General features: G+C 38.0%; 1 protein-coding gene across 1 annotated transcript in view; it reads right to left on the bottom strand.

Annotated features, from left to right (window-relative positions):
• Window positions 1–23,019, bottom strand: part of Kitlg (KIT ligand) — an 84,868-nt gene that overhangs the window by 40,479 nt on the left and 21,370 nt on the right. Inside the window, exon 2 of the mRNA XM_078053039.1 lies at window positions 9,482–9,595. Within this exon, the coding sequence (XP_077909165.1) occupies window positions 9,482–9,595 (114 nt within the window). The remainder of the gene's footprint in view (window positions 1–9,481; window positions 9,596–23,019) is intronic.

Raw genomic sequence — 23,019 nt, 5'->3', positions numbered from 1 at the left:
TTCTGAAGCTCCATCCCCACCTTTGAAAAGCGAAATGACCTAGTCATTTTACATAAGCCCTGGTAGCAAAGACACAATGGACACCTTTGCAGGTATGAAAGCTGGAATATGAGACTGAGCAGCAATATGCTTTTTCATTAGGAACCAACCATGTAAACTGAAGCCATGCCACACACAGCAGGAAGGAGCAGGGATTCTGAATGAACATGAGCTGTCAACCACCTAGCCTGTTCTAAAGCACAATTTACACTATGTAAAAAATCTAAATATACAACCAATTGAGTAAATATTACTAAAACTTAGATTCAGCATACATTTCTAAAAGGAGGAAAAAATATAAAGAATATGCTAGATAATTCCATTTGGTGAGTAATTTATATACAAAATTTGATTCAAAGAAGCCAAAGACAGTTTACAAGAAGTTTTCTGACCATGATGCTGAATTCTCCACACTGTTATCATTTGGGGGATGTTTCTGAATGAAGCTGATTCATTGACATTTAATTTGTAGTGGGATTTTAGAAAATACTATTTTTGAAAAGTGCTTTACTATTTATAAATTTCCATATGTAGTCTCTACTGCAACCCACATGACTTATCTTACTAAGTTTATATTACAAATGAGGACAGAGAGCCGGAGAGGTTATCTGGCATCTCCAAGGTCATAGGCATCAGGAGTAACTACTAGAAACAGGATGTAAACTTGGCTTTATGAGCTGGTGCCCTGCACACTGAACTACAGAGTAGTTTCCCTGTAACAACTTTCTTAGCTTTCATTGGTTCGTTTCCAATTATATTTGGAAGAGAACTTAGAAAGTCAAACTGTAGATATTTATGGTCATTTCACACATTAATATATTACTTTCTAAGCACTTACAGTATGTCAAATAGCATTCAGAAAGCACAAATAACCTTGCTATAAATTCAGCTTCTCTGAGGTATATTGATCACTGTGCAAAGTTTTATAGAGTAGAGGGAGACTTTAGCATGGCACTTAGAAGATGTTCCTTAGAAGCATTATTTGATGTTGGGGCTGACAGCACAGGTTCTGAAAACAGACTGCTTATACTGGATCCTAGTGTTGCTACATGCTAACTCAGAAGTCTTGGGCAAGTTCTTCATCTATGTTAACCTCATTTTCCACATGTATGAAATAGAAATTATAAAAGAATCTATCCAATAGTTCTATAAGGATTAAATAACCTTCATGAAAAGAATGGATATAAGTGTCAATGAGTATTAAATGCAATGATGTAGGATATTCTAAATATAGGTCATGTACAAAGGCAATGAATTAAAAGCTCATGATGTGTTTGGGGCCAACTAGATAAGATCTAGGAAATACACGAGGGGGTTGGGGATGTAGCTCAGTACTTTCCTAGCATGTACAAGGCTCCGGGTTTAGTATTTAAAAAAAAAGAATCAGCCGGGCATAGTAGTAGTGTACACCTAGTATCCCAGCCATTCAGGAAGCTGAGGCAGGAAGACAGGAAGATCACAAGTTCAAGGCCAGCCTTGACAATTTAGAAAGACTTTGTCTTAAAAAGGGGGAAGGTACTGTGGATGTAGCTCAGAGACAGAACCCTTCTGGGTTCAATCCCCTGTAAAAAATAAATGAAGAAAGAAAAGAAAGAAACTATATTAAGTTAAGTCCCGTAACTATATTAGAGAGAGGCTTACTGAATGCTGGCCTAAGGGGATCAAATGGGAGGTTTTGAGATTCACTAGGAACAGTTCTAATATTAGGACTGGAGAGCAAGTTCCTCAGCCTTAGGCACATCACATTGCCTCTGTGGACCTTCTGCTCCTTTCTGTACAACAAAGAGAGTGAACTAGATAATTACTAAAATTCAGTCTGGTTTAACTTTGTTCTAAAAGGACAGTGCCACACTGAATGTGGCAGGCAGAGAAAAAGCATGACAGCAATATTTAGGAAGATTAGTCTGGAAGGATGGATTGAAGGTCGAGAGAGAACAGAGATAGGCAGAAAGTTAACAGACTCCTAGTAAAGTGCTAGAAATGTGTTAAATCTTGATACAGTGACTAGAAGTCTCTAGAAAAGCAGAACGTGGCCTACATTCCATGGAGGTACCCTGTTGATAGATTTAAATAGCTAAGTAACTAAAGCTACATATTTAAATCTACTCTATTAAATTAAGTTCAGGGTTAAAAATGGGGGAGTGATTTAATTGAAGAAGTTAATTAATAAGAAATTTTACCAAAGGTCAAAATTATTCCAAATGGCTTTGATTTGGAGCACAAGGATGTCAGTATTATGCCAGACTATAAAATCTATAAAATTGCAGAAACAAGTTACTTGATGATGGGCTAACTTTATTAGAAGGGACCCGTTTGCTATCTTCTTTGGATGTTGGATGTTGTGAGGATTGACCATACTCAGTGATACTGGGGAAAAAAAAAATGAAAACAAGAGCAGAGTTCAGAAAATGCTAGAAACTCATCCAAGAAAAATTCTTTGTGAGACAAATTAGCACTGGCTGCATATCAAACCCTACAGGTATCTGGACGCAAGAGAAAAAACTCAAAAGTCAGAAGGTTTAACTCCCTCTCCTTCTCTTGAGGTCACTGATCTAAAATCTTTGGATCTCCATGATTTCAATGTCATTAAGGTTCTTAAGTCTCATGAAATCAGCAGCCACATGGACATCTGTGGCAAGACCTTTACTAGTCTCAGTTGTCACTCATAAGCCCAAGGGAGGAATCAAAATGTAGTAGTGACTCATGATCCTCTTGACACTATTTATGAAATGTTAAGTGTTATCTCAACTTTTAGGGAAGTTAGTTCACATTTCACAGTCTCATCAGACCAAGCAACATTCATGGACGTAGAAGAGAAAAAAAAAAAATTAACACTTCTATCTGAATACATAGTTCACTTATGTAAAGCAGCTAACTACAGTGCTGATGGTCTAGGCTTTAGAACCAACACAGGAAAATGCTTTTTTTGTTTTTTTCTCTTGAGAAATTATTTCCCATTAATACTGACGAAAGCATCTAACTTACTAGGCAAATCACCTGTAGTTTTCAAAGGTATCTGGATAGGGTTTTTTTTTTTTTTCCTTTTTTGAAAGGTAACTCAGTGATTTAAAAGAATATTAAAATGACAACTTCAAAAGACTTGTTTCAGTGAGAAATGCCTAGTTTCTTATCAAATAGAAGATTAAAAACTTTTTAAGAAGATTTTTTGTCTATTTCATAGTGCTATGGGTTAAACAAGGTTTATTCCCTCTGAAACTTATGCTGAAATTTAATCTCCATTATGAGATACTAAGAGGTGGGATCTGGGAGACCTTCAAAAGGTGGTTAGGTCTCTGCTCTCAGGGAATGAATTAATTTATTTGTGTAATTAATGAGTTAATGGGTGACCTCAAGAATGGGTCTACTATAAAAGCCAGTTTGATGAGGTCTGGCTCTGGCTCCCTGTCTCTTGTCATGTGACACACTGTTGCCCGGGGACTCTACCACAAGAAGGCATCACCAGATGTGGCCCTTCAATCTTGTGCTAGAACTGTGAGCCAAAGTAAATCTTTTTGTAACTTACCAAGGCTGAGGTATTTTCTTATTAACAAGAAGAAATAAGACAATATATACAACTTATGATAATGACTACAATTAAGTCGTATTAACAGAGCTTCTACAATATGATAGCTTCCTAATCACAATAAGGTAATTATTACTCTGGAAATAATGGTAGTTCATAAAACACAGTTTAAACTTTCATCTCAGTGTACTGGGACTGCATTATAATAGAAACTGAGTTCTTGTGCTTCAAAGACAAGAAGGTCTTAGGCACACCAGGTTCAAGCCCCTATTCACCTTTCTGTTTCCCAGGTGATGATGCCAGGTTACTAATCATCACTACATCTCAGCTTCCTAACTGGGAGTGAAATTACCTGATAAGTTTGTGAAAACCAAAGGCTACAATCCATGGTATATTTTATTAATATATGACCTTGGAGAGTAAAATGACCTTTGCCTGGCACCTAGATACTCACACCATTACTACCACTTTAAAAAGGCATGGAGCAGCAAGAAATAGCATCAAGTGTTTTATCATATGGAGGAAGATAAAAATTTTGTTTTCTCGTGATGAGATTTATGTGAATGTTAAGATAGCAAGCCACCTAGACAGTTTTTAATCAATATTTTTAAAAATATTTTTGTCAAAGTATTAGAAGTCTTGAAATGAGCTTTAAATAAACTTATACTCACTACAGTAGCAGAAATTGAAACGTTAAATATTACAATCCAACAAAAATAAACTTCAAAAACTATTCATTTAACAAACTATTGCTCTTCAAAGATCAAACCACAATATATGAGACCTCTACTTTTAAAAAGAAGACATGCTTATGTCATTTGAAGAAAGGCTTAGAATTCACCTAGAAATCCTTCACTAGAATGCAAAGGCAATTCAATTTGAAAAACATACTATTTGAAGAAAAATAAAAATCAAAGTTAATCACAATAGTCCAAAGTGTTAAAATTGGCTATCTGAGGATATATTATCACTTCTCATTATGTTAATCTCCAAAGTCATGTACTGATATAATCAACTTAAAATAAGAGTCTACCACAAGACCAGGAAAACTATGGGCTCTTTTGTTCCAATTCTAGGCTACTGACTTGTAGGCTGACCTTGAAGACAGTAATTCAACTTCACCTTTATAATATGGTGATGGAACAGCAACCTACTTTTAAGAACATTTTGAGAAAGACAAATACATCATTTGACAGATATTTAAAGACAATTTTTTTAAAGAAAGTCACATTTAATTAAATTCCCCCCAAATGAAGAAAAAAACATCACAAACAAAAGAAAGAGTAGAGAAAACTAATTTCAACTATTTCAATATTTGGATTCCTCTCTACGTGAACACTGACAAGTATTAAAAGCTGTACCCTAACTATACATAGACACAACTTTCTAACATTTGATTCATCCTCTTCCCAGATACTTGACTCTTTCCTTAGGTTGGTCTGAGTTTGCCATTTAAAACAAGTCTTGCAACATATTTCAGAAACAAAGCAAAATGTTCTGTAAATAGATGAACTATTATGCTAAGTAAACATGCCAGAAGGATTTCAAATAAAAACCATGGGGACTGTAGGGGCAGTACAAAGTGTCCAAGAAGAAATTAAAAAAAAAATGTAAAGTCATAAATCATGTGCTTCAGTGACATGAGAATCACCCCAAGCAAACAAACTTAAGGTTTGTGGGGTATAGTACAAGTTGTCACCTAATTCAAGGGCAGAACTGGTAGAGAATGCAAAGAAATGAGCACAGTTGAAGAAATTACTGTAAGCACAAGGAAAAACATTACTGGAAGCTTTCCCGCAAATAAAATGTACCAAGGTTATGTCTGCAGAGCAAATTCCTCTTATTCTGTACAACCTCCTTCAGTCCAGGCATTACTGAACTATGCCAAGAAGTACACCATTATGAAGAAATACCATTACAGGATGAGATTATTTAAAGCTGAGCGTTCTCTAATTTAGTAGTTTTTCTCTTCTCTGCAGTCCCGGACTTCTCTGAGATTTGATGAAAGGGACACTCTCTTTCCTCATAATGAAGTTTACAAGACCTAGATTAAGAATTAGTGATCATGTCCATGTTCCTAATTTTAAAACTCAGGACACTGAATCTTAGAGAGGGTCAGTTATCTTTCTGAAGTCTGACAGTCAGGTAATCCTGCAGAGGCAGTATTCAAATAACCTGCTATTCCTGACTTCATCAAGATGCTTTGCCCTTCCATTCTTCAGAGAAATGCTAGGACAGGGGCCACATACCTCAACAGTCATGCATGTTGTTGTTTGAATTAGTAAAATGAATGAGTTAGGATGGGAGCCCTAACTTCTGAGCAAATTATTGTCTTGTGGGGTGCTCGTTGGAAGCATCAAAGTTCCTACAGCCCGTCTTCACAAGGTGACATTCAGTATTTCTGCAGTAGTGTCCTTGTAGCTGTATTTAAATAAGTACCTAAGAGACTGTGATTGGATGATTCTTGAGTGATATCTGACTAACTCTGGTTAAAGAAGAACTGTCATGCATTCTTAAAATTGAATCTTTTTTCATACCAAGTCTTATTTGGAAACTGACATACATAAACAAAAAGTGAATGGCTCTAGTGGCCAGTTTGAAAACTACTCTTCCTGCAGACAGCACTGGAAATGGGGCCAGGAGCTGAGTTTCACCACCCTTGGGTCTCAGTTTCTTTCTTTCTTTATAAAGAAGATTGTTTAGATTATCTCTAAATTGGCTTCCAGATCCAATATCCTGTGATCTTACAAATACCACCACTATTACTACCATTGTGAATAGCTAAGATTTGGAGGGCACTTAACTATGTTTCAGCCACTGTTCTTCTGACTTAATTCTCACAATTACTCTATAAGATTAAGTATTATTAATCTCTCTATCATAACTGACAATGAAACAGAGGCACAAAGAGAACATGTGATCAACATATTAAACATATTTTATTGAGAAGGCTTATCTCCCAGTGCTCTGAGCTCAAAGGATTTTTTTTTATACTTTTCTACATCCTCCTCTACAAAACACAGGCTGTGAATTGTGTAGGTCTTTAGTCAATGACAAGTATTCTTCTGAACCCTATTTTTTATTAACTTGACTTATTTTCAAGTGACTTATTTAAAAATATTGCACAAGAAAACATAATATTTTTTACTAGAGAAACTCTTAAAATTGTTTTCCCCTGAGTCAACTGCTAGGAGGAAATCCCCATCTTTATTTTTTTTTAATCTTATTGATTTGACATTTGCCCTTGGAGTAAGGAATATTATAGTTTACTGTCAGTGTTAATTAAGATCCCTTTCTGGGCACTCCTTTCTCATCTTATCAATGTTTCTTGCCATTTCTTATTTTATCAGCTGATTGGTAACAGGTTGATAATAAGCAGATGGTTAAAGACAAGAATAGAAAATCTTGCAAGATGCTTCTAATACCTACCTATGCTACCTGAAAATATCAGTTTGACATTTCATAGGAAGTAGTGCTTATTAAGTCATATTCCTGAAATACTTTGTGAAAATAATAATGCCTGACAGCAATTTTTCTTAAGTATCATGTTAGTCCCAGGTATGTTCAGTCTGTGGTGAGATACAGCATCATCTTCACCTATGCCTCACTGGACCCTAAATTCATGAAATTTGCTCCTTAGGACAGAGCAGTTCTCCTCAGCTCATTCTCAGTTCCAAGGTTATACAGGCTGCTCCACAAAAGTTGCAATTTCCCAGTGACCTACTTTAGGCATACTTTGGAGTTTTGCATTACCCTGACATTCTTATGAATCTAAGCAATACAGGAGTAACTGGCCATAATACCAACTCAAGTTAATTTAGGGTTGAGATGCATTTTGTTCTCTAAACTTGACAGAATAGACCATCTATAGCAATGCTTCTTAAATCTCCTTTCAAAAAGTCATGAAAAATGTAGATGCCTGAAATCTTTCCTAGACTTGTTGACTCAGTTTCAGTTCCTTGGAGTAGGGCCTAGGTACCTGTATTTTTTTTTTTTTGGCAGGGGTAACCAGGAATTAAACTCAGGGGCACTCAACCACTGAGCACTTCCCCAGCCCTATTTTATATTTTATTTAGAGACAGAGTCTCACTGAGTTGCTTAGCACCTTGCTGTTGCTAAGGCTGGCTTTGAACTCATGATTCTCCTGCCTCAGCCTCCCAAGCCACTGGGATTACAGGCATGTGCCACTGTGCCCAGCTGCCTGTAAGTTTAATAAGCACTCAGATGCCATTGATGCTCAAGGTGGAGTCCATCACATCCACATTCTCCCAAGCATTCAACGATCACCTTCTAACAGACAAAAAACTTAGAATATAAATACATATTGTCTGTTTAGTATTGTTTCTTGGGTGATAAACTAACAAGAAACTTAAAGGAGAGGGTCATCATCTATGGTTTTAAAACTCGCTTTCCCTTTGCTAGGCATGATGGTGTACTACTATAATCTTGGTAACTTGGGAGGCTGAGGCAGAAAAATCACGAGTTTGAGGCCAACTAGTGTAACTTAGTGACATCCCATGTCAAAATAAAAAATAAATATAAAAGGACTGAAGATGTAGTTCAGTGGTAAAGTGTCCCCGGGTTCAATCCCCAGTACAAAATTCAATCCCCAGTACAAAATGAACAAATTATACAAACTGATCTCCAAACAAACAAACAAAAAACCCCACTTTCCCTCATTCCTGTCCTTAATACCTAGCTGCATATATAGTAGGCAAAAGTTATATTGTTTTGTTTGCCAGTCCATCAAGTAAACATATGGATACATCTTCAGCAGCTGCATGAAACAACACATCTATGTATCTATATATTTTGTAGTGCTGGGGATTGAACCTAGGGCTACATGCATGCTAGACAAAGAATGCTTTTAAGCCTAGACAGTCTGGGCATCCTAGGTATTATGTGTGTGTGTGTGTGTGTGTGTGTGTGTGTGTGTGTTATTTTTCTAATTCTGAATTAAGGCTAAGCAAGTCAGACTTCTGTTTATAAGTTTTAGTATAAACCCTAAATAAAACACATAAGCCAGGAATGTATATCAAAAGCAAGAAGGATAAACAAAGCCCCCTCTATTTTGTAGACTATTATCACAGTATATATACTTTCTTTCTTTTCTCCATGCAACAATCCTCATTTCTTCTCTATTGTCACACTAACTATGTTCTCTAGTCAATAGCAGACTGGTCCCTAACTGGCTATTTTGAACCAGGAATTTACAGAAATGCTTCTCAAACCTTGTTCATCTTAACTCACACACTGTAGTCCAAATGAGTATGCCCTCCATCAAGAGAGTTGGAAGCATGCACTCCAGATGTGCTATGCTCTCTCTATCTGGAGTCTTAAATGCAGCAAAGCAGGAAGCTGGCAGTGCCCAAGGAGCACCAGTGCACAAAGACTCTTGCTGAGGGAAGAGTTCTAGTGTGACAAAAGTAGGAAGGGACTCTGTTCCATATGTGGCAATAAATCATCGTTCCTCCAGGTCCAACTGAAGAGGAGTGAACATCGCCCATATGTGACAGTGTCTTCTTCATGCCAAACAGGGGAGAGTGGCCACCTCAGATCTATTGTTAGAGAAGAGCAGAAAGGCATATGGAAAATACAGACAATGAGGAGCTCACTCAAGAGATAACGGACAAACTGGGGCTGGACCTCAGCACATAGTGACCTCTCAAGGATCCTTTGCTGCCATTGACTGAGGAGACAAAACTAGCAAAGAAATCACCATTATGGTATACAAGGGCCAATTGAACTACCAAATCCTCCTTGAGTATTTCCGTATTTGCTCTCTAGAAGGCCTTCAGAATAACTCAATGATTCCTTTTCTTGTTAGAAAAATATAAAATCTGAGATAAGAAAAACAAAATCTCTGATTGACAAGCACCAATCACAGATAATTAAAAGCACACCCTATGTCTTACTTACCAATTTTGTGATGTCTTTTACATTATCAGTCACAGGATTCCCACAGATCCCTTTAGTTTTGACCAGAGGATTAAACAGGAGCAGTTGAAGATAAATGCAAGTGATAATCCAAGTCTAAACAAAAACAGAAACATTTCTTGGTGAATATCAGTTAAAACTCTGTAATCATATAAACTATTTACTATTTACATATTATGCCTTGATGTAGACAAGGCCAATCTACTATATATATTTGTTTAAAAAGCTATTGGCATAAATGCAATTAAATGCTAAGCATTCAAACTATTCTCACCAAACTAAAAGGCAAAAAAAAAAAACAAACAAACCTCCCAGTTAAAATCTTATTTGAATTACTCTTTCAACCACATTACTGTTAATTTGTCAAAAGCTCTCTACAGCCAATTTCCTAATGGCAATTAGGAATGAACTTGTAGCAACACGTGAAGGACTTATCACTTAGGATGACTTCTAAAAACCAGGGAATGTATAAAATTCATACCTTAAGGCACTGAAAGAAACCTTCTCTTTTGACTTTAAATGCACAGTATTTGGCAAGTAGAAGCATAACCCCTGATCAGGGCTTTGATGCAATTGTCTAAAATAGCACACCAAACTAAAGTGAGGAAGAGGGTACTTTTAGATCTACTACAGTCAACCAAATTTTTGAGACAGCAAAAGAATTATTGTGTGGATTCGGATTTTTGAGTCATTTAACAAGGGAAAATATTCCCTTAGCCAATAGGAAGATCTTTTTGAAAACTGTCAGGAAGCAATCACATAAGTACGCACACATATATACACCCCAGTGAAAATAACATTTTCTACCATGAATCACATTTACTTTTATGTGTGATTTATTTTTTCCTTATTTAAACTATACCGAGCAGTTTTAAGAACTTGGGCCTCTTATTTATTTCTTTAAAACAAATGACATAGTTCCTTGCATATAAAAAGCCCTTAATAAATACTTGCTGGATGTATCAATGGCTGTGGTAACAATATTCTAATTCTCTAATTCAATTACCATTTAATGAACATGTATCATGGGACAAGAACAGGGACTGTGCCAGGCACTAGGGAAACAAAGATGAAGATGGTCATGGAACTCAGAGGCAGGTAAATAAATAACCTCCACACCCTGTGATAAATGCTTTGGGAACACAGAGAAGAAAGCAATTAATCAATTGACCTAAAAGGGGAGAACCCATGGCAGGAAGGCAATGCCAGGAAAGCCTGGATTTGGGGAGAGGGGGACAAGGAGGAATTTGCATACATCAATAAAGAAAAAAATGACCATTCCAGGAAAAAAATAAATACCATGGAGATGGGAAGACATTTTAAAATATGTGTGATTGCTTTTATGAGCTAACATTCATCTATGGCATTTGAAATTATACAAAAGCCCAGATGCTCCTGGCTAACAATCTTTCTTATTGATGTAGCTAGCCATATGTTAAAAGGAGCTGAATAATTATTTTCAATTAATATCTGCACACTACTGAATCATTACGTTGGACCAAAAGATGATGATTTACTAAAATTTCCAATGCAACAATGCTATCTATGTGAACAAAAAGAAAAAGAAAATTAAAACCCTTTTCTTCTTTTACCGTTGTATTCTATTTTATCGGTAACTCTACTTGGTTTTATTTAAGGTTACAATGAGCACTGTGAGGCTATGCTCCTCCCAGTACCATGTCTCTTGGACCACAAAGAAGATCAAATTGTGCATATAATTTGTTTAGGGGACCTCATTTTGGGGACAATCCTAACATAAAATTTCTCCCAATAACAAAGACCTCCTATTAAATTCTAACTTCCATTCATCTTGTCATTGCTAAGATGTAACTCCTCTTGAAACATATTTCTTCAAGGCACTCTTTCCTAACATGACTTGGGAAACCGCCCTAAGGATTTGAAGCTAGCCAATTTCACTATTAATCATACTCATATTCTAGTTTCTAGGAAACACAGAGGTGCAAATTCCATTACTAGTCTTTATCATGTCTTATGTCTGGCATTGAATGGAAATCAAAAAATAAATCTGTTCACTCATTCATTCAACAAATTTTATGGAGCAACTGGTGTGTGCCAGGCATTCTAGTAAGGGAAGACAAACCATGAACAGACATAGATATCGAGATTATACGGTATGTCAAAAAAAAAAAAAATCTGAGCCTGGTAAAGGGGGTTGGGATTAAAATGCCTACTTTGATCTATTAGCAGTAGTGAACTCAGGTCACACTCATGAGACAGCAAACATTGCACCCAGTATTTGCAGATATTATGGTTTTTACAAATTTTGAAGGGTTGATCAAATCTATTGGTACTAACTTTTCCAACAGCTCAGATGATTATTTGCACTTTTTAGCAATAAAGTATTTTTAATTAAGATATGAACATTGTTTACTTTGAAATGATGTTTTGCACACTTTAATAGTCTACAGTATTGTTTTGGTCAGCTTTTTCACTGCTGTGACAAAAAAAAAAAAAAACCCAGAGGAGAACAATTTTAAGAAAAGTTTATTTGGGGCTCACAGTTTCAGAAGTCTCAGTTTATAGATAGTTGACTCCACAGGTCTGGGCCCAATGTGAGGCAGAACATCAGGGCAGAAAGGTATGGAGGAGGAAAGCAGCTTGGGACATGGCAATCAGGAAGCAGAGAGGGCATTTCGCTCAACAGGGACAAAATACATATTCCAAAGGCAAGCCCCTAGTTACCTACCTCCTGCAGCCACACTATACCCATCTACAGTTACCACCTGGTTAACCCACTCAAGTAGATTAATGATTAGTTAAGGCTGTCATAAGCCAATCATTTCACCTCTAAACGTTCTTGCATTGTCTTAAACACCTCATATCTCAACTATAGCAAGTACGGTAAAAACACAACTTTTATATGAACTGGGAAATGGAAAAAAATGTAAAATGACTTACTTTATTGCCACATTTGCTTTAGTGCGGGAGTCTGGAACTGACCTACACTATCTTCCCCAAAACCAGCATGTACGCTACCAACAGAACAGATGTTTCATGACTTCCAAGCCATCTCTCATGTCCACTAATCACTGCCCACTGGAGGCGTGGATGATAATGACAGATATCGTTAGGTCTGCAGGACCACCCCTTTGGCTTAAATCTTGCTAGTTAAGTAGCCCTTCAGGGGCATGTGATGAGCTACCTTTCATTTTCCACAGTGGCTATCCACCACCAGGACCAGTCTCAACAATAAAGGACATCTTGGTGCTTGCTCTAGTCCCAAGCTAGATTCTCTTGGATTGAAAAGTTTTACTGTATAAATTTCTTGAATTCTTGATGCAAGCAGGATTATATTAAGGATCAAATCTCCAGGCATCCTTGAATCTAAAGAGAAAGCCTAGAGCTAGCCTTTATCTCTTTCCTTCTATAGACTACAGTATGTGTGAAAACAGTATGGAATTTTTAATAGAGGCATTGGTGGGTATTCAAATGAGAAGGAATATTTTACTAAAGACTGAATGGATCTAGGAAGATGATCCTCACAGATACCTGTGGGAACAGTACTGCAGGCAGAGAGAAAAGCTGATGCCAAGGTCTGTAAGATCTATTTAAGGAAATCTTCTTTATTCACAGGTCAGCAAGAGTAAACCATGGAGCTGAAGATGATGTCAGAGGGAGAATGGGGAGGTTAGAGGGTATTGCAGTCTATTAATCAGACTTGATATCTACTACAATTGAAAGAGCATTTCTTACAGGATTTTGAGCAAAGGAAGGATAGGAAGACTTCAAAATAAAGAAGACCGTTCTTACTATTGTAGTAAAAAACATACTTTAGGATAAAAAAAGAAGTAGAAAAAGGAGAGAAACCAGTTAAGAATTACTGCTATAATCAAATCAAGAAAGAACTGTAGCAATGTATTGTGTGGAAATGGTGAGATCCCGACATCTTCTGTAGGCTGAGCCAGGAGGGTTTCCTGACAGCTAGAGTGTGATCTGAAAGAAAGTCAAAGACAGCCAGTTATAGGTGCATGCCTATAATCTCAGAGGATTGGGAGGCGGAGGCAGGAGGATCATGGGTTCAAAGCCAGCCTCAGCAAAACAAGGCATTAGGCAATTCAGTGAGACCCTGTGTCTAAATCAAATACAAAATAGGGCTGGGGATGTGGCTCAGTGGGTGAGTGCCCCTCAGTTCAATCCTTAATAACACCCCCCCCAAAAAAGAGTCAAAGACAACTTCAAGAATTTGAGTACAAATGACTAGAAGGTCAGTTGTTGTCACCAACTGAAATGGGGAAGCTAGGGATGAAGAAGGTTTGTGGAATAGGTCAGAAGTTTTGAGTATGTAAGTTTCTAAGTGTCTTTGAGTTCTTCCAGTGATGATACCAGATCAGGACATTTCAATCTGGATTTAGGAGGAAGGTCTCACCTAGACACATAAATATGATTGCCTTTGATATATAAATGAGATTTTTAAGCAAAAGAATGGGTGAGATCACTAGAGGAGTGACTCTAAGTAAAATAACAAAGCATCTTACAGTGCTTCAATCTTCAGAGGTCTGGCAGAAGTGTTAAAGCCCAGAAAGGAATGGGAGGGAAGATATTGGATCCAGCGAGATGGAGGTTACACGTGACATCAACAAGAACATTTTTATTGAAGCAGTATGAGAAAAGGCCAGTCTGAAGTGGATTTAAGAAAGATAAGAAAACAGTAACTAGAAATAGTGAGCACAGACAGCTCTTCTGAAGAGTTTCCTTCAAGGGAGAGCAAATGGGGTGGTAGCTATCAAGGAAGTGGGGGTGAAGACTTTTATTTGTGTGATGGTAGAAATACAAGGATGTCTCTATGCCTCTGGGGATGATCCAGCAGGAGAGCCACGGTGATGCAGATCAGAAGAGAGAGAACTGCTGGAGCACATCCTTGAGTAGACAAGGGGTGAGATCAGGTTCTCAGAGTGGAGCGCCTGGCTTTAAGTACAAGTGCAGTTCATCAGGAGTCCACAGAACGACACTGGAAAGTGAGTGCCTGTACTGAACTTTTTGTTTGTTTAAGCAAAAGAGTGAATAAAGCTAAAATTTTTGAACATGTATTATGTATCAAGCATTCTTCACATTTACTAACAAAATTTAAAACTCAAATATACTGATTTTAAAGATGAGGAAATACAAGCACAGAGAGATTTGAAGATTTCTGCATGAGGAAATCCGGATATACACTCAGGGCTGTCCAATTCTAGTTCCTGTCCTTTTAACTACCGGAGACCATCCCAGCACTCCCAGAAATCTGTTAGATCATTTGTGAGGACTTTAATAGCATTATCTCTAGAACTTTAATAATCTTGCAAATACCAAGCATATGGAGGCAAGTTTGTTCCATATTCTATGCACAGCTGAATATTCTACATTATCCAGATGATCATATTTTTTTAGAATATGTCCTTTGATAGTTTCTTGAAATATATTAACACAGATTTGTTATAATAATTGCAAAATAATTTCACCTGGACAGCCTCAATTTTTTGGTGTCGGTGAAATACAAATACCTATAAAGATAGGATGTTGTCATTTTTCTTGGAACACACTTGGTCAGGGCCAAAATTAAATCTATTCTAACTTCATAATACTCTAATATCCCTGAAAAAATGGTAGTTATAGAAATGCTCTATTTTAAAGTCAATATAAGTAAACTCGTGTTGTAATTTTACTTTGCATACACGCTGCTACCATTAAGAAAGATTCCCCTTTTTAAAAATTCAACCATTCATTCTAGCACAGCTAAACATTAGGAGAGAGGAGAAATCAAATTAGAAACACTGAAGGTTCTGCAGAGCAGTAGTAAAACTTTCATGGTGTCCTCCAGACTGGGCAGAAACACAGCGCTTACTTCTTTATATGGAAGTTTCAGTATTAATTATCCTATACAGAAAGCTTTATAACAGATAGCCCACACACGTCCCTGATCTCTTAAACAGTGGGCAGAAATATTAAACTCTGCTTTCCTTTGATGATGTGAGTTCATCAAATAAAAGGCAGACTGGCAAAGCATCACAGTTGTGTCGTTGTGACTGTTCTCCTCCAAGTTCAGTTGTTCCAAATTACTGTACTTGTTTGAATGACTGTTTTTAAAATTTTATTTTGGATTTTGTTTGTTTCGTAGTTTTCCTGTTTCCCCCAGACTGTCAGGTCATCACTTGTAGCATATTCTTATTGCTGACATGCCTATTTCTAGCCTGCCACAGACTTTCTTGATGAGAATAACACATGGCCCAGCCATTATGGGTTCTTTGGTGGGGGGTAGGGGAGGGGTGAGGGGGTTGGGGGGGTGGGAGGGGTGGCAGCATCATAATAGCTCTAGAGATGCCCAGGTCTACCTTACAGGAAAAAAAAAATGCACTTTGCAGATGTGATAACCTTAAGAAACTAGAAATGGGGACACTTCTGGATTATGGGAGCCCAATCTTTTCACCTGGGTCCTTAAAAATGGAGAAAATTGCCTGGCTGTAATCAGACCTATAATAGAAGGGTCAGGAAACAGGACATGAGAACTTGTCACCAATGGCACTGAAAACAGAGGAAAGCTGCCAGGAGTCAGGAATGCAGGCGGCTTCTAGAAGCTGGAAAAGGGACAGAGACAGATTCTCCCCTAGTGTCTTTTTGAAAGAGATGGGGTCCCACTGACACCTTGGTGTTAGCCTAGTACGCCCCTGTTTGGACTTCTGATCTCCAAAACCACAATACAATACATTTGTGTTTTAAGTCATTGAATTTGTGGCCATTTGTTACAGCAGCAATAGAAAAATAAAATGGAAACCTCAATGAGCACACTTTCCGAATGAATGAATGAGTGAAGAGCAGAGTGTAGTGATATACAAGCTATCCCGGGTGAAGAAAGTAAGCTGCCCTCCCAGAATTCTGCGCCCCAACCCCATAGTTTTAGCTAAGAAGCCCAGCTTTTGTTCTGTTTTATTTGTTCATGCCTCCAAGTAAGATTTTGTTTGAACAAAGGTTTCCAAGGGCAAAAGGGGGAAAAAACCTCCAACACACATGCTTTTGGAAACCATGGGCAGAACATGGATCTGAACGCCTCTGAGCTCTTACCGAGTGACCCTCGAACAATCCGTTCATCCCCCTGAGTATCCATTTATCAGCCCATAAAAAAAAAGAGTAAGAAATTCTTGTTTCACCCGTCTCATGACCTTCGGGTGGGAATCAAATGAAAAACTATTAGAATCAGAGGGGCTAGGCAATGATTCGTTGTGTGGTTTATGAGGCTTTGGATTCACTAGGAAACCAGGGAGAAAAGGACTTCAGAAATGCTTGTGTAAAACAGCCTCAGAAAGGGTTTTATAGAGTGAACCCTCCACACAAAGAGTATATATGACCTTTATTTTTTAAATTTATTTTTTAAAATTGACAGATTAACTTACATGTACCATGCACAACATATTGTTTTGAAGTGTGTGTACTCTGTGGAAGGAAAGCATGACCCTCAGTCACACGGATAATTTACACCGAGAACTTGTCACCACTGGCCCTGAAAACAGAGGGTTCTGATGCCTCTGTCAATTCACTTCTTAGTTTTTAACTGTGTTTAGTGTAGCTGCAGTTAATAGACAACTGGACTTCCAAACAAGTGAAGTGTGCTAATATATCAACAAAATGTTTATCTTTGTTTTCTCTCTCTCTTCCTCTTTCTCCAACTTCTGTAAACTCCATCAAGGGCATGTGGGTACCTAACTGCGTGGGTGTGCCCACAGACGCATGCACACACCCCAGTGGAGATACAGTGCTGAAGCAAAATGTCCCTTCTTTGTGACTTCTGCTTAAATTGTATCTTTTCTGTTAGGGTAATCATCTCAGTGTTTTTTTCTGTAACATTCTCCGTGTCTGCAGATGACATTTTTCTTTGGCTACTTTGTTTTAGCATCATACAACTGTTCTCTCTAGGTCACACTCGTTGTATGATAACCTCTCATTTCAAGATAACCTTTCATTGCAGACACATAACTAATCTTACTGATGGCAGCTCTCCACTTTCTTTCTTATTCAGAGGCATGGATCAAAAGTGCCCCCCACATACTCCCCACAAAACAGAAAACTGCAATAATCCTTCCATTACTAATAGTTGCTTTCAAATTACTTGGATGATGAGGGGGAAACACTAATCAGGAATCTGTATGCACTGTTAGGACTGAATCATGCAACAGAAACAGCCTGGTAGAGAGAGGTGAACGTGTCTAAAAGTCATACTCCATTGAAAGTGACAGATATCAGGTCCTTTCCTAGGAGCAGGTTTTAACAGTGGCAGATAATACTAGAAGAGCACTTAAAAGAGTGGGGAAAGTCACAGGAAGACGAAGTTCAAGGCCCGGAAGACAAAGGCCTTACCTAATTCTCATTTTGGTTGAGAACCAACCTCAGCAGTCTCCAGTGGAATATTCACCCAATCACCAGCCCCTCCTGAACACAGCACTTTTCTTACAGTGAAAAGCCACATGCCAGGAGCAGGAGCTGCAAAGTTCCCCTAAAGCAAACTATTTAGCTGATCTGCACATGTTGTGTAACACAAGAAGTCATACTATAGACTCCATTGCAGGGGTAGAAATGGACATGCACAAACATCAGGGGAAGACAGGCTGTCTGAGAAACCAGAATATTCCAATTTTTTAAATTTCAAAACAAAACAGAACAAAACCCCCTTTTCTATGGATGTGAGCAGTAATTTTAAAATATACATAACCAAAGTCCACAGACACCAAGTCAAAAAGGCAGTGGAGTGTAGCACATTTTTATTTATGCAGAGACTTACAAAGTGATATTAGAACTGCCCAGAACAAAACAGCAGCTGCTGCCAAAAACATTCATTTATTCTTTAATCTCACATTCCAGCTATGGAAGCAAGCGGTTCCCTTGTATCCCAAATGTGCTTTGGAAGACAGCCAACTGGCTTAGCTACCTGGAGCCAGCAAAGTAAGTTATCCAGATGCAGGTAAGGCTGTTCATTCTAAGTTCAGGTCTTTTGAGGTCATATGAACCATATCCTTGAAAAAAACCATAAATACAATTTGTGTGGTGCTGAGGATGAAACTCAGTACCTCATGCATGCTAGAAAAGTACTCTGCCACTGAGTCATAACCTCCATCCCTTCAAAAATATTCTTGAAGTAAACCAACAATAGAATTCTAATTTGGGGAATAACAATTTAATTATGACTTTTTTCAGAATTTTTTATTGCTGAAAAAAAAAACAACCATTTAACATTATAAAGAAAGCACCTAATCATCCTACAGAGACTCAAATTTCTTCTGTAACTGTTGACCAGTAATCTCAAAGGGACAAAGGAAACATCTGGCAGATTTGTTTGTTTGTTAAAATTTACTGCTATCAGTAAAGCAGATGTCAATAGGATAGCCAAGTGAAACTCAATGAAGCTCGAAGTCCAAATTGATGTGCTAAAATCTTGGAAAGATAATTCTTCTACCTCTTTCCATACTTTTGAAAAGTATTGAAAATAAAAATATGTTGAGCTGGGGATGTGGCTCAGTGGCAAATGCTTGCCTGGCATACTTGAGGCACTGGGTTCAAATCCCTCAGCACCCAAAAAAAAAAAAAATGTTGAAGTATAGGTGATCACTAAAATAAGTGGTAAATGAAGTTGTATAACAAAAAAAAAATACATCCTAGAATGGAACTCCTTATAAAGAAAAAAAAGGAAAAAAATGTCTTTAATGTAATAAGGAACTTTAAAAATTACATTTGATCTATGGGAGAAAAATCATCCTATGGTAGTCAGGCTTCGTTATATATGTAAACACTACTTAAAAAGAAAATAAGTTGGGCTGGAGATATAGCTCAATTGGTAGAGTGCTTCCCTCATATGCGCAAGGCCCGGGGTCCAATCCCCAGTAACACACACACACACACAGAAATAACAACAAATATTGACTCCTAAGGATCACACATAGGATGAGTGATTGAGAGACATTACTTCATATTATCACCCTATTCTGCTGGTGAATAGAACAGGATTCTGAAAGATGAAGTAACTTCCTTACAGCCACTTTGTTAGTGAATCCCTAAGTTGGGTTTAAATCAAGACCTACATTACGCTGGAAAGAAAAATGCTAAGCCAGTAAGACACCATAACTGATTTCATTTACATTTAAAGAACTACTACATTTTATTTAAAAGTCTATTTCGTGGAAGGCATACAGTTCCATTACACTGAATCAATCTCTAACTGAAACCACAATAGTAAGTCACTGCTAGGTTGAAATAAATAACTAGTGCAGGTAAATCAAATTACATGAAACTGTAGCTTTAAAAAAAAAATGACACAAGGGGCTGAGGACATAGCTCAGTTGGTAGAGTGCCTGCCTTGAATGTACAAGGTCCTGGGTTCAATCCCCAACACCATAAAATTAAAAAAAAAAAAAAAAAAGAAGAAGAAGAAAAATTACACAGCTAGAGGGAGGGAAGAAACCCCAAATGAATGTGATAAATTGTTCCTTTTGATAAAAGGAAATTGGGTGCTTTTAGATTATCCCAAAGCCACTTACCCAAAAAAACATAATTAAAGTTCTGATGAGTACATAAGATAAAGACAGAGAAGTCTGGTGATCATCCTCAGGAAGCTCTGGCTACTGGAGAACACTCTGAGAGAGGAAAGACCCAGGAGGTACAGCTAAACCTGTCCTGAGTTGGGGGCAATGGACCTCCAATTAAACCAGGTGTTCAATATATGAACAAATTATTTCGTGGGAGAGGTTCAAAGATAGCTTTTGGGAGAGGAAGCTTCTTCAAACACAAGTCCAAAAGAGCTGGCAGAATAGCTGGTGTCCACAGTAGTGAGGGAACAAGAATTCCATGTTTGTAATATGGCTGGAGAGTTGGTTTCAAGTAATATGCAGTGATGGTTGGTTGAGACTAGGGGGACATGCAGAAGCCCCCCATACTGTGCTCATTGACCTTGATTATCTTAGAGGGGTTAAAGTGTCAATGCAGGATTTAAGCATGGAATGTCCAGACCTAATTTATTCTTGAAAGGTTTATCAGGTATCAGAATGAAAAATGCAATCGATGGGGTGGGGAACAAACCGAGAGGCAGGAGGCCAATTAGGAGGTCACTGATGTTATCCAGAGTTGGCAAGACAAGGGCCTCTGTTAGTTAAGTGCCAGTCAGAATGGAAAGAAATGGACAAGTTCAAGAGTAGGAAAAAGAATGGGAAGCCCTGTTGACTGACAGAAAGAGGGTGGGCTGGAAAAGAGACACAAATAACTGGCTCCCAGGTTATAATTCGGGTGACTAGGTTACAAGTGGTATTATTCACTGAGCCAGATATGCAACTTGAGGAAGGGATTATCACCAAATAAGGAAGGTGTTGCCTCATGAATCAGCTACACAGGAACTAAGAGAATGGGATGCTGAATGCATGAGGCACAAACCAGTTGACTGCAGCCAATGGAAAACAAAGATCTAAAGGGAGGATACGATGAATATACCTGGCACTGGAAGTCAACACTATCCTATCATTCCTGCAGAGCACCTAGCAGAGCTGGCTTTGAAGATATGAATGTCCACAGAGTGTCTGGAGTGATAGAACTGAAATCAGACCCCAGTAGACAGACCACAGCAGGGAACCAGGGGGAGGGACCTGCAAAGGGCTGCTAGAATAGTTCACCCTTCAGGACAAAGAGAATGAGTAGTATCTGGAAAGGGAGGAAAGTTCACTTTCATCTTGGAAGGGAAGCAGCAGGTTGGGCTAATGTGGCAAACTCAGCATTTCTCTTTCTCAAACAGTCTAGGCATAGGGGATGACTCACCTGTGACTAATGAGTGGCCAGGTCCCGGTGTGAAAACCCCTCAAAAGGACTTGTTATTTTTAAAAGAAACATTCATGCCATCAGTACAGATCATTTCATTAATAATAATGATAGAAACATAGGCCATTAGCTATTCAAAAACATATACCAAAGCAGAGTAGGCAACTCCCTCTGCACAGTGAAACCCACTTTATCTAAGGAAGAAGCTTGTTAATGGCTAATTCTAATCAACTTTATGGTGATGATAATAAGTAACAAACTGAAGTACTTTAGAAAACGGATGGATGCTACCTAAATTTTGAACACAGAATTACATATCTGATGCTGACTCTTTTTGCTATAAATGTGTATATTCAAAAAAATAGAGGAACAGGTCTAATACTGGCCAGACTATGGAAATGTAGTAAAAACTTCATGACAAGTCAGGCACGGTGGCACTTGCCTGTAATCCCAGTGGCTCAGGAGGCTGAGGCAGGAGGATGGCTAGTTCAAAGCCAGCCTCAGCAAAAGTGAAGCATTAAGCAACTCAGTGAGACCTGTCTCTAAATAAAATACAAAATAGGGCTGGGATGTGGCTCAGTGGTCGAGTACCCCTGAGTTCAATCCCCAGTACCAATTTATCCCCAGTACCAAACCAAACAATCAAAAATTTCATATCAGTTCTGAAAACTACATACCCCTCTCCAGAACTTCATGGACACTGGTTTTCTTTGAATGGTGTTATTTTCATGCCAGTTAGTTTTAAATTTGAAGCACCACAATATGCAAAATTCTGAGGACTGTAGCTGTCCAAAAACAGCTAAAGTGCAATTTGTACTCTTCCAAATATGCAACTCATTTCCCAAAGTGTGATCTCATGTAAATCAAAAGCCTTACAATTCTTCAAAATCTGTAAAATCTTTTGAACTCCAAACAATTCAGTGACGAAAAATGAGTACAGGCTCCCGTCTGCCATCTGATCCCAAATGCCAAATCTGAAAATTAGTGCCTGAACGTCCTAGAACCTCTTATTTATTTATTTATTTATTTATTTATTTATTTTTAATGGATGCAATTAAGTGTTCAGATGCATTATCAGATCAGCCTGAAAGTCTGACAAGTATGGTTTCACAGGGCATTTCAATTTCTAAAAAAAACAAAAACAAAACTGTAATCTGAGGAAGCAGCAGCTCAGGCAGTCTCAAACAAATTTGTGGGTTCCTCCCCCAACCCCAAATTTAGGGTTTTTACCAGATTAAAATAAACTAACTCTTTATATTCTGCTGTAACTGCTTCCAAATATCAAAAACCAGTGGTTAAGTTTAAAGGCATGAACTCAAAGAACATGCACAATCTTGATCATTTTCTCCATCACATCAGATGACAAGCCTGATTTGCAAAGGTCACGGAGCTAGCTTTCCAGATTATGCAATGTGTGCTGGACACATCAACTGCTTTTTGCTGAACTGAATAAACGCTGAAATCCTCCCCTCTCTCACTGAAGGTGCCCCAAAGGAAAAGAGGGGAGTTGCCATCTTGTGTTTAGAGGAAAGCGTAATCATTTGGAGTGCTTCCTTAAAAATAATCTAAGATGCAGATTCCTGGGTGCCACAGGGTATTCAAATTTCTCAGGGTGCATCTCAGGATTGCTTTTTCTAAACAAGCACTCCACTAGCTCTTATGTACTCTAAAGGCTGAGACCTACTATTTTCAGTAGCTCAACAGAGCTATGTGGCTAGAGAAAAAAAAAAAACATAAAC

This window comes from Ictidomys tridecemlineatus, chromosome 6 (assembly GCF_052094955.1).
Source record: "Ictidomys tridecemlineatus isolate mIctTri1 chromosome 6, mIctTri1.hap1, whole genome shotgun sequence".
Lineage (NCBI taxonomy): Eukaryota > Metazoa > Chordata > Mammalia > Rodentia > Sciuridae > Ictidomys > Ictidomys tridecemlineatus.
This window is presented reverse-complemented; position numbering and strand designations above follow the sequence as displayed.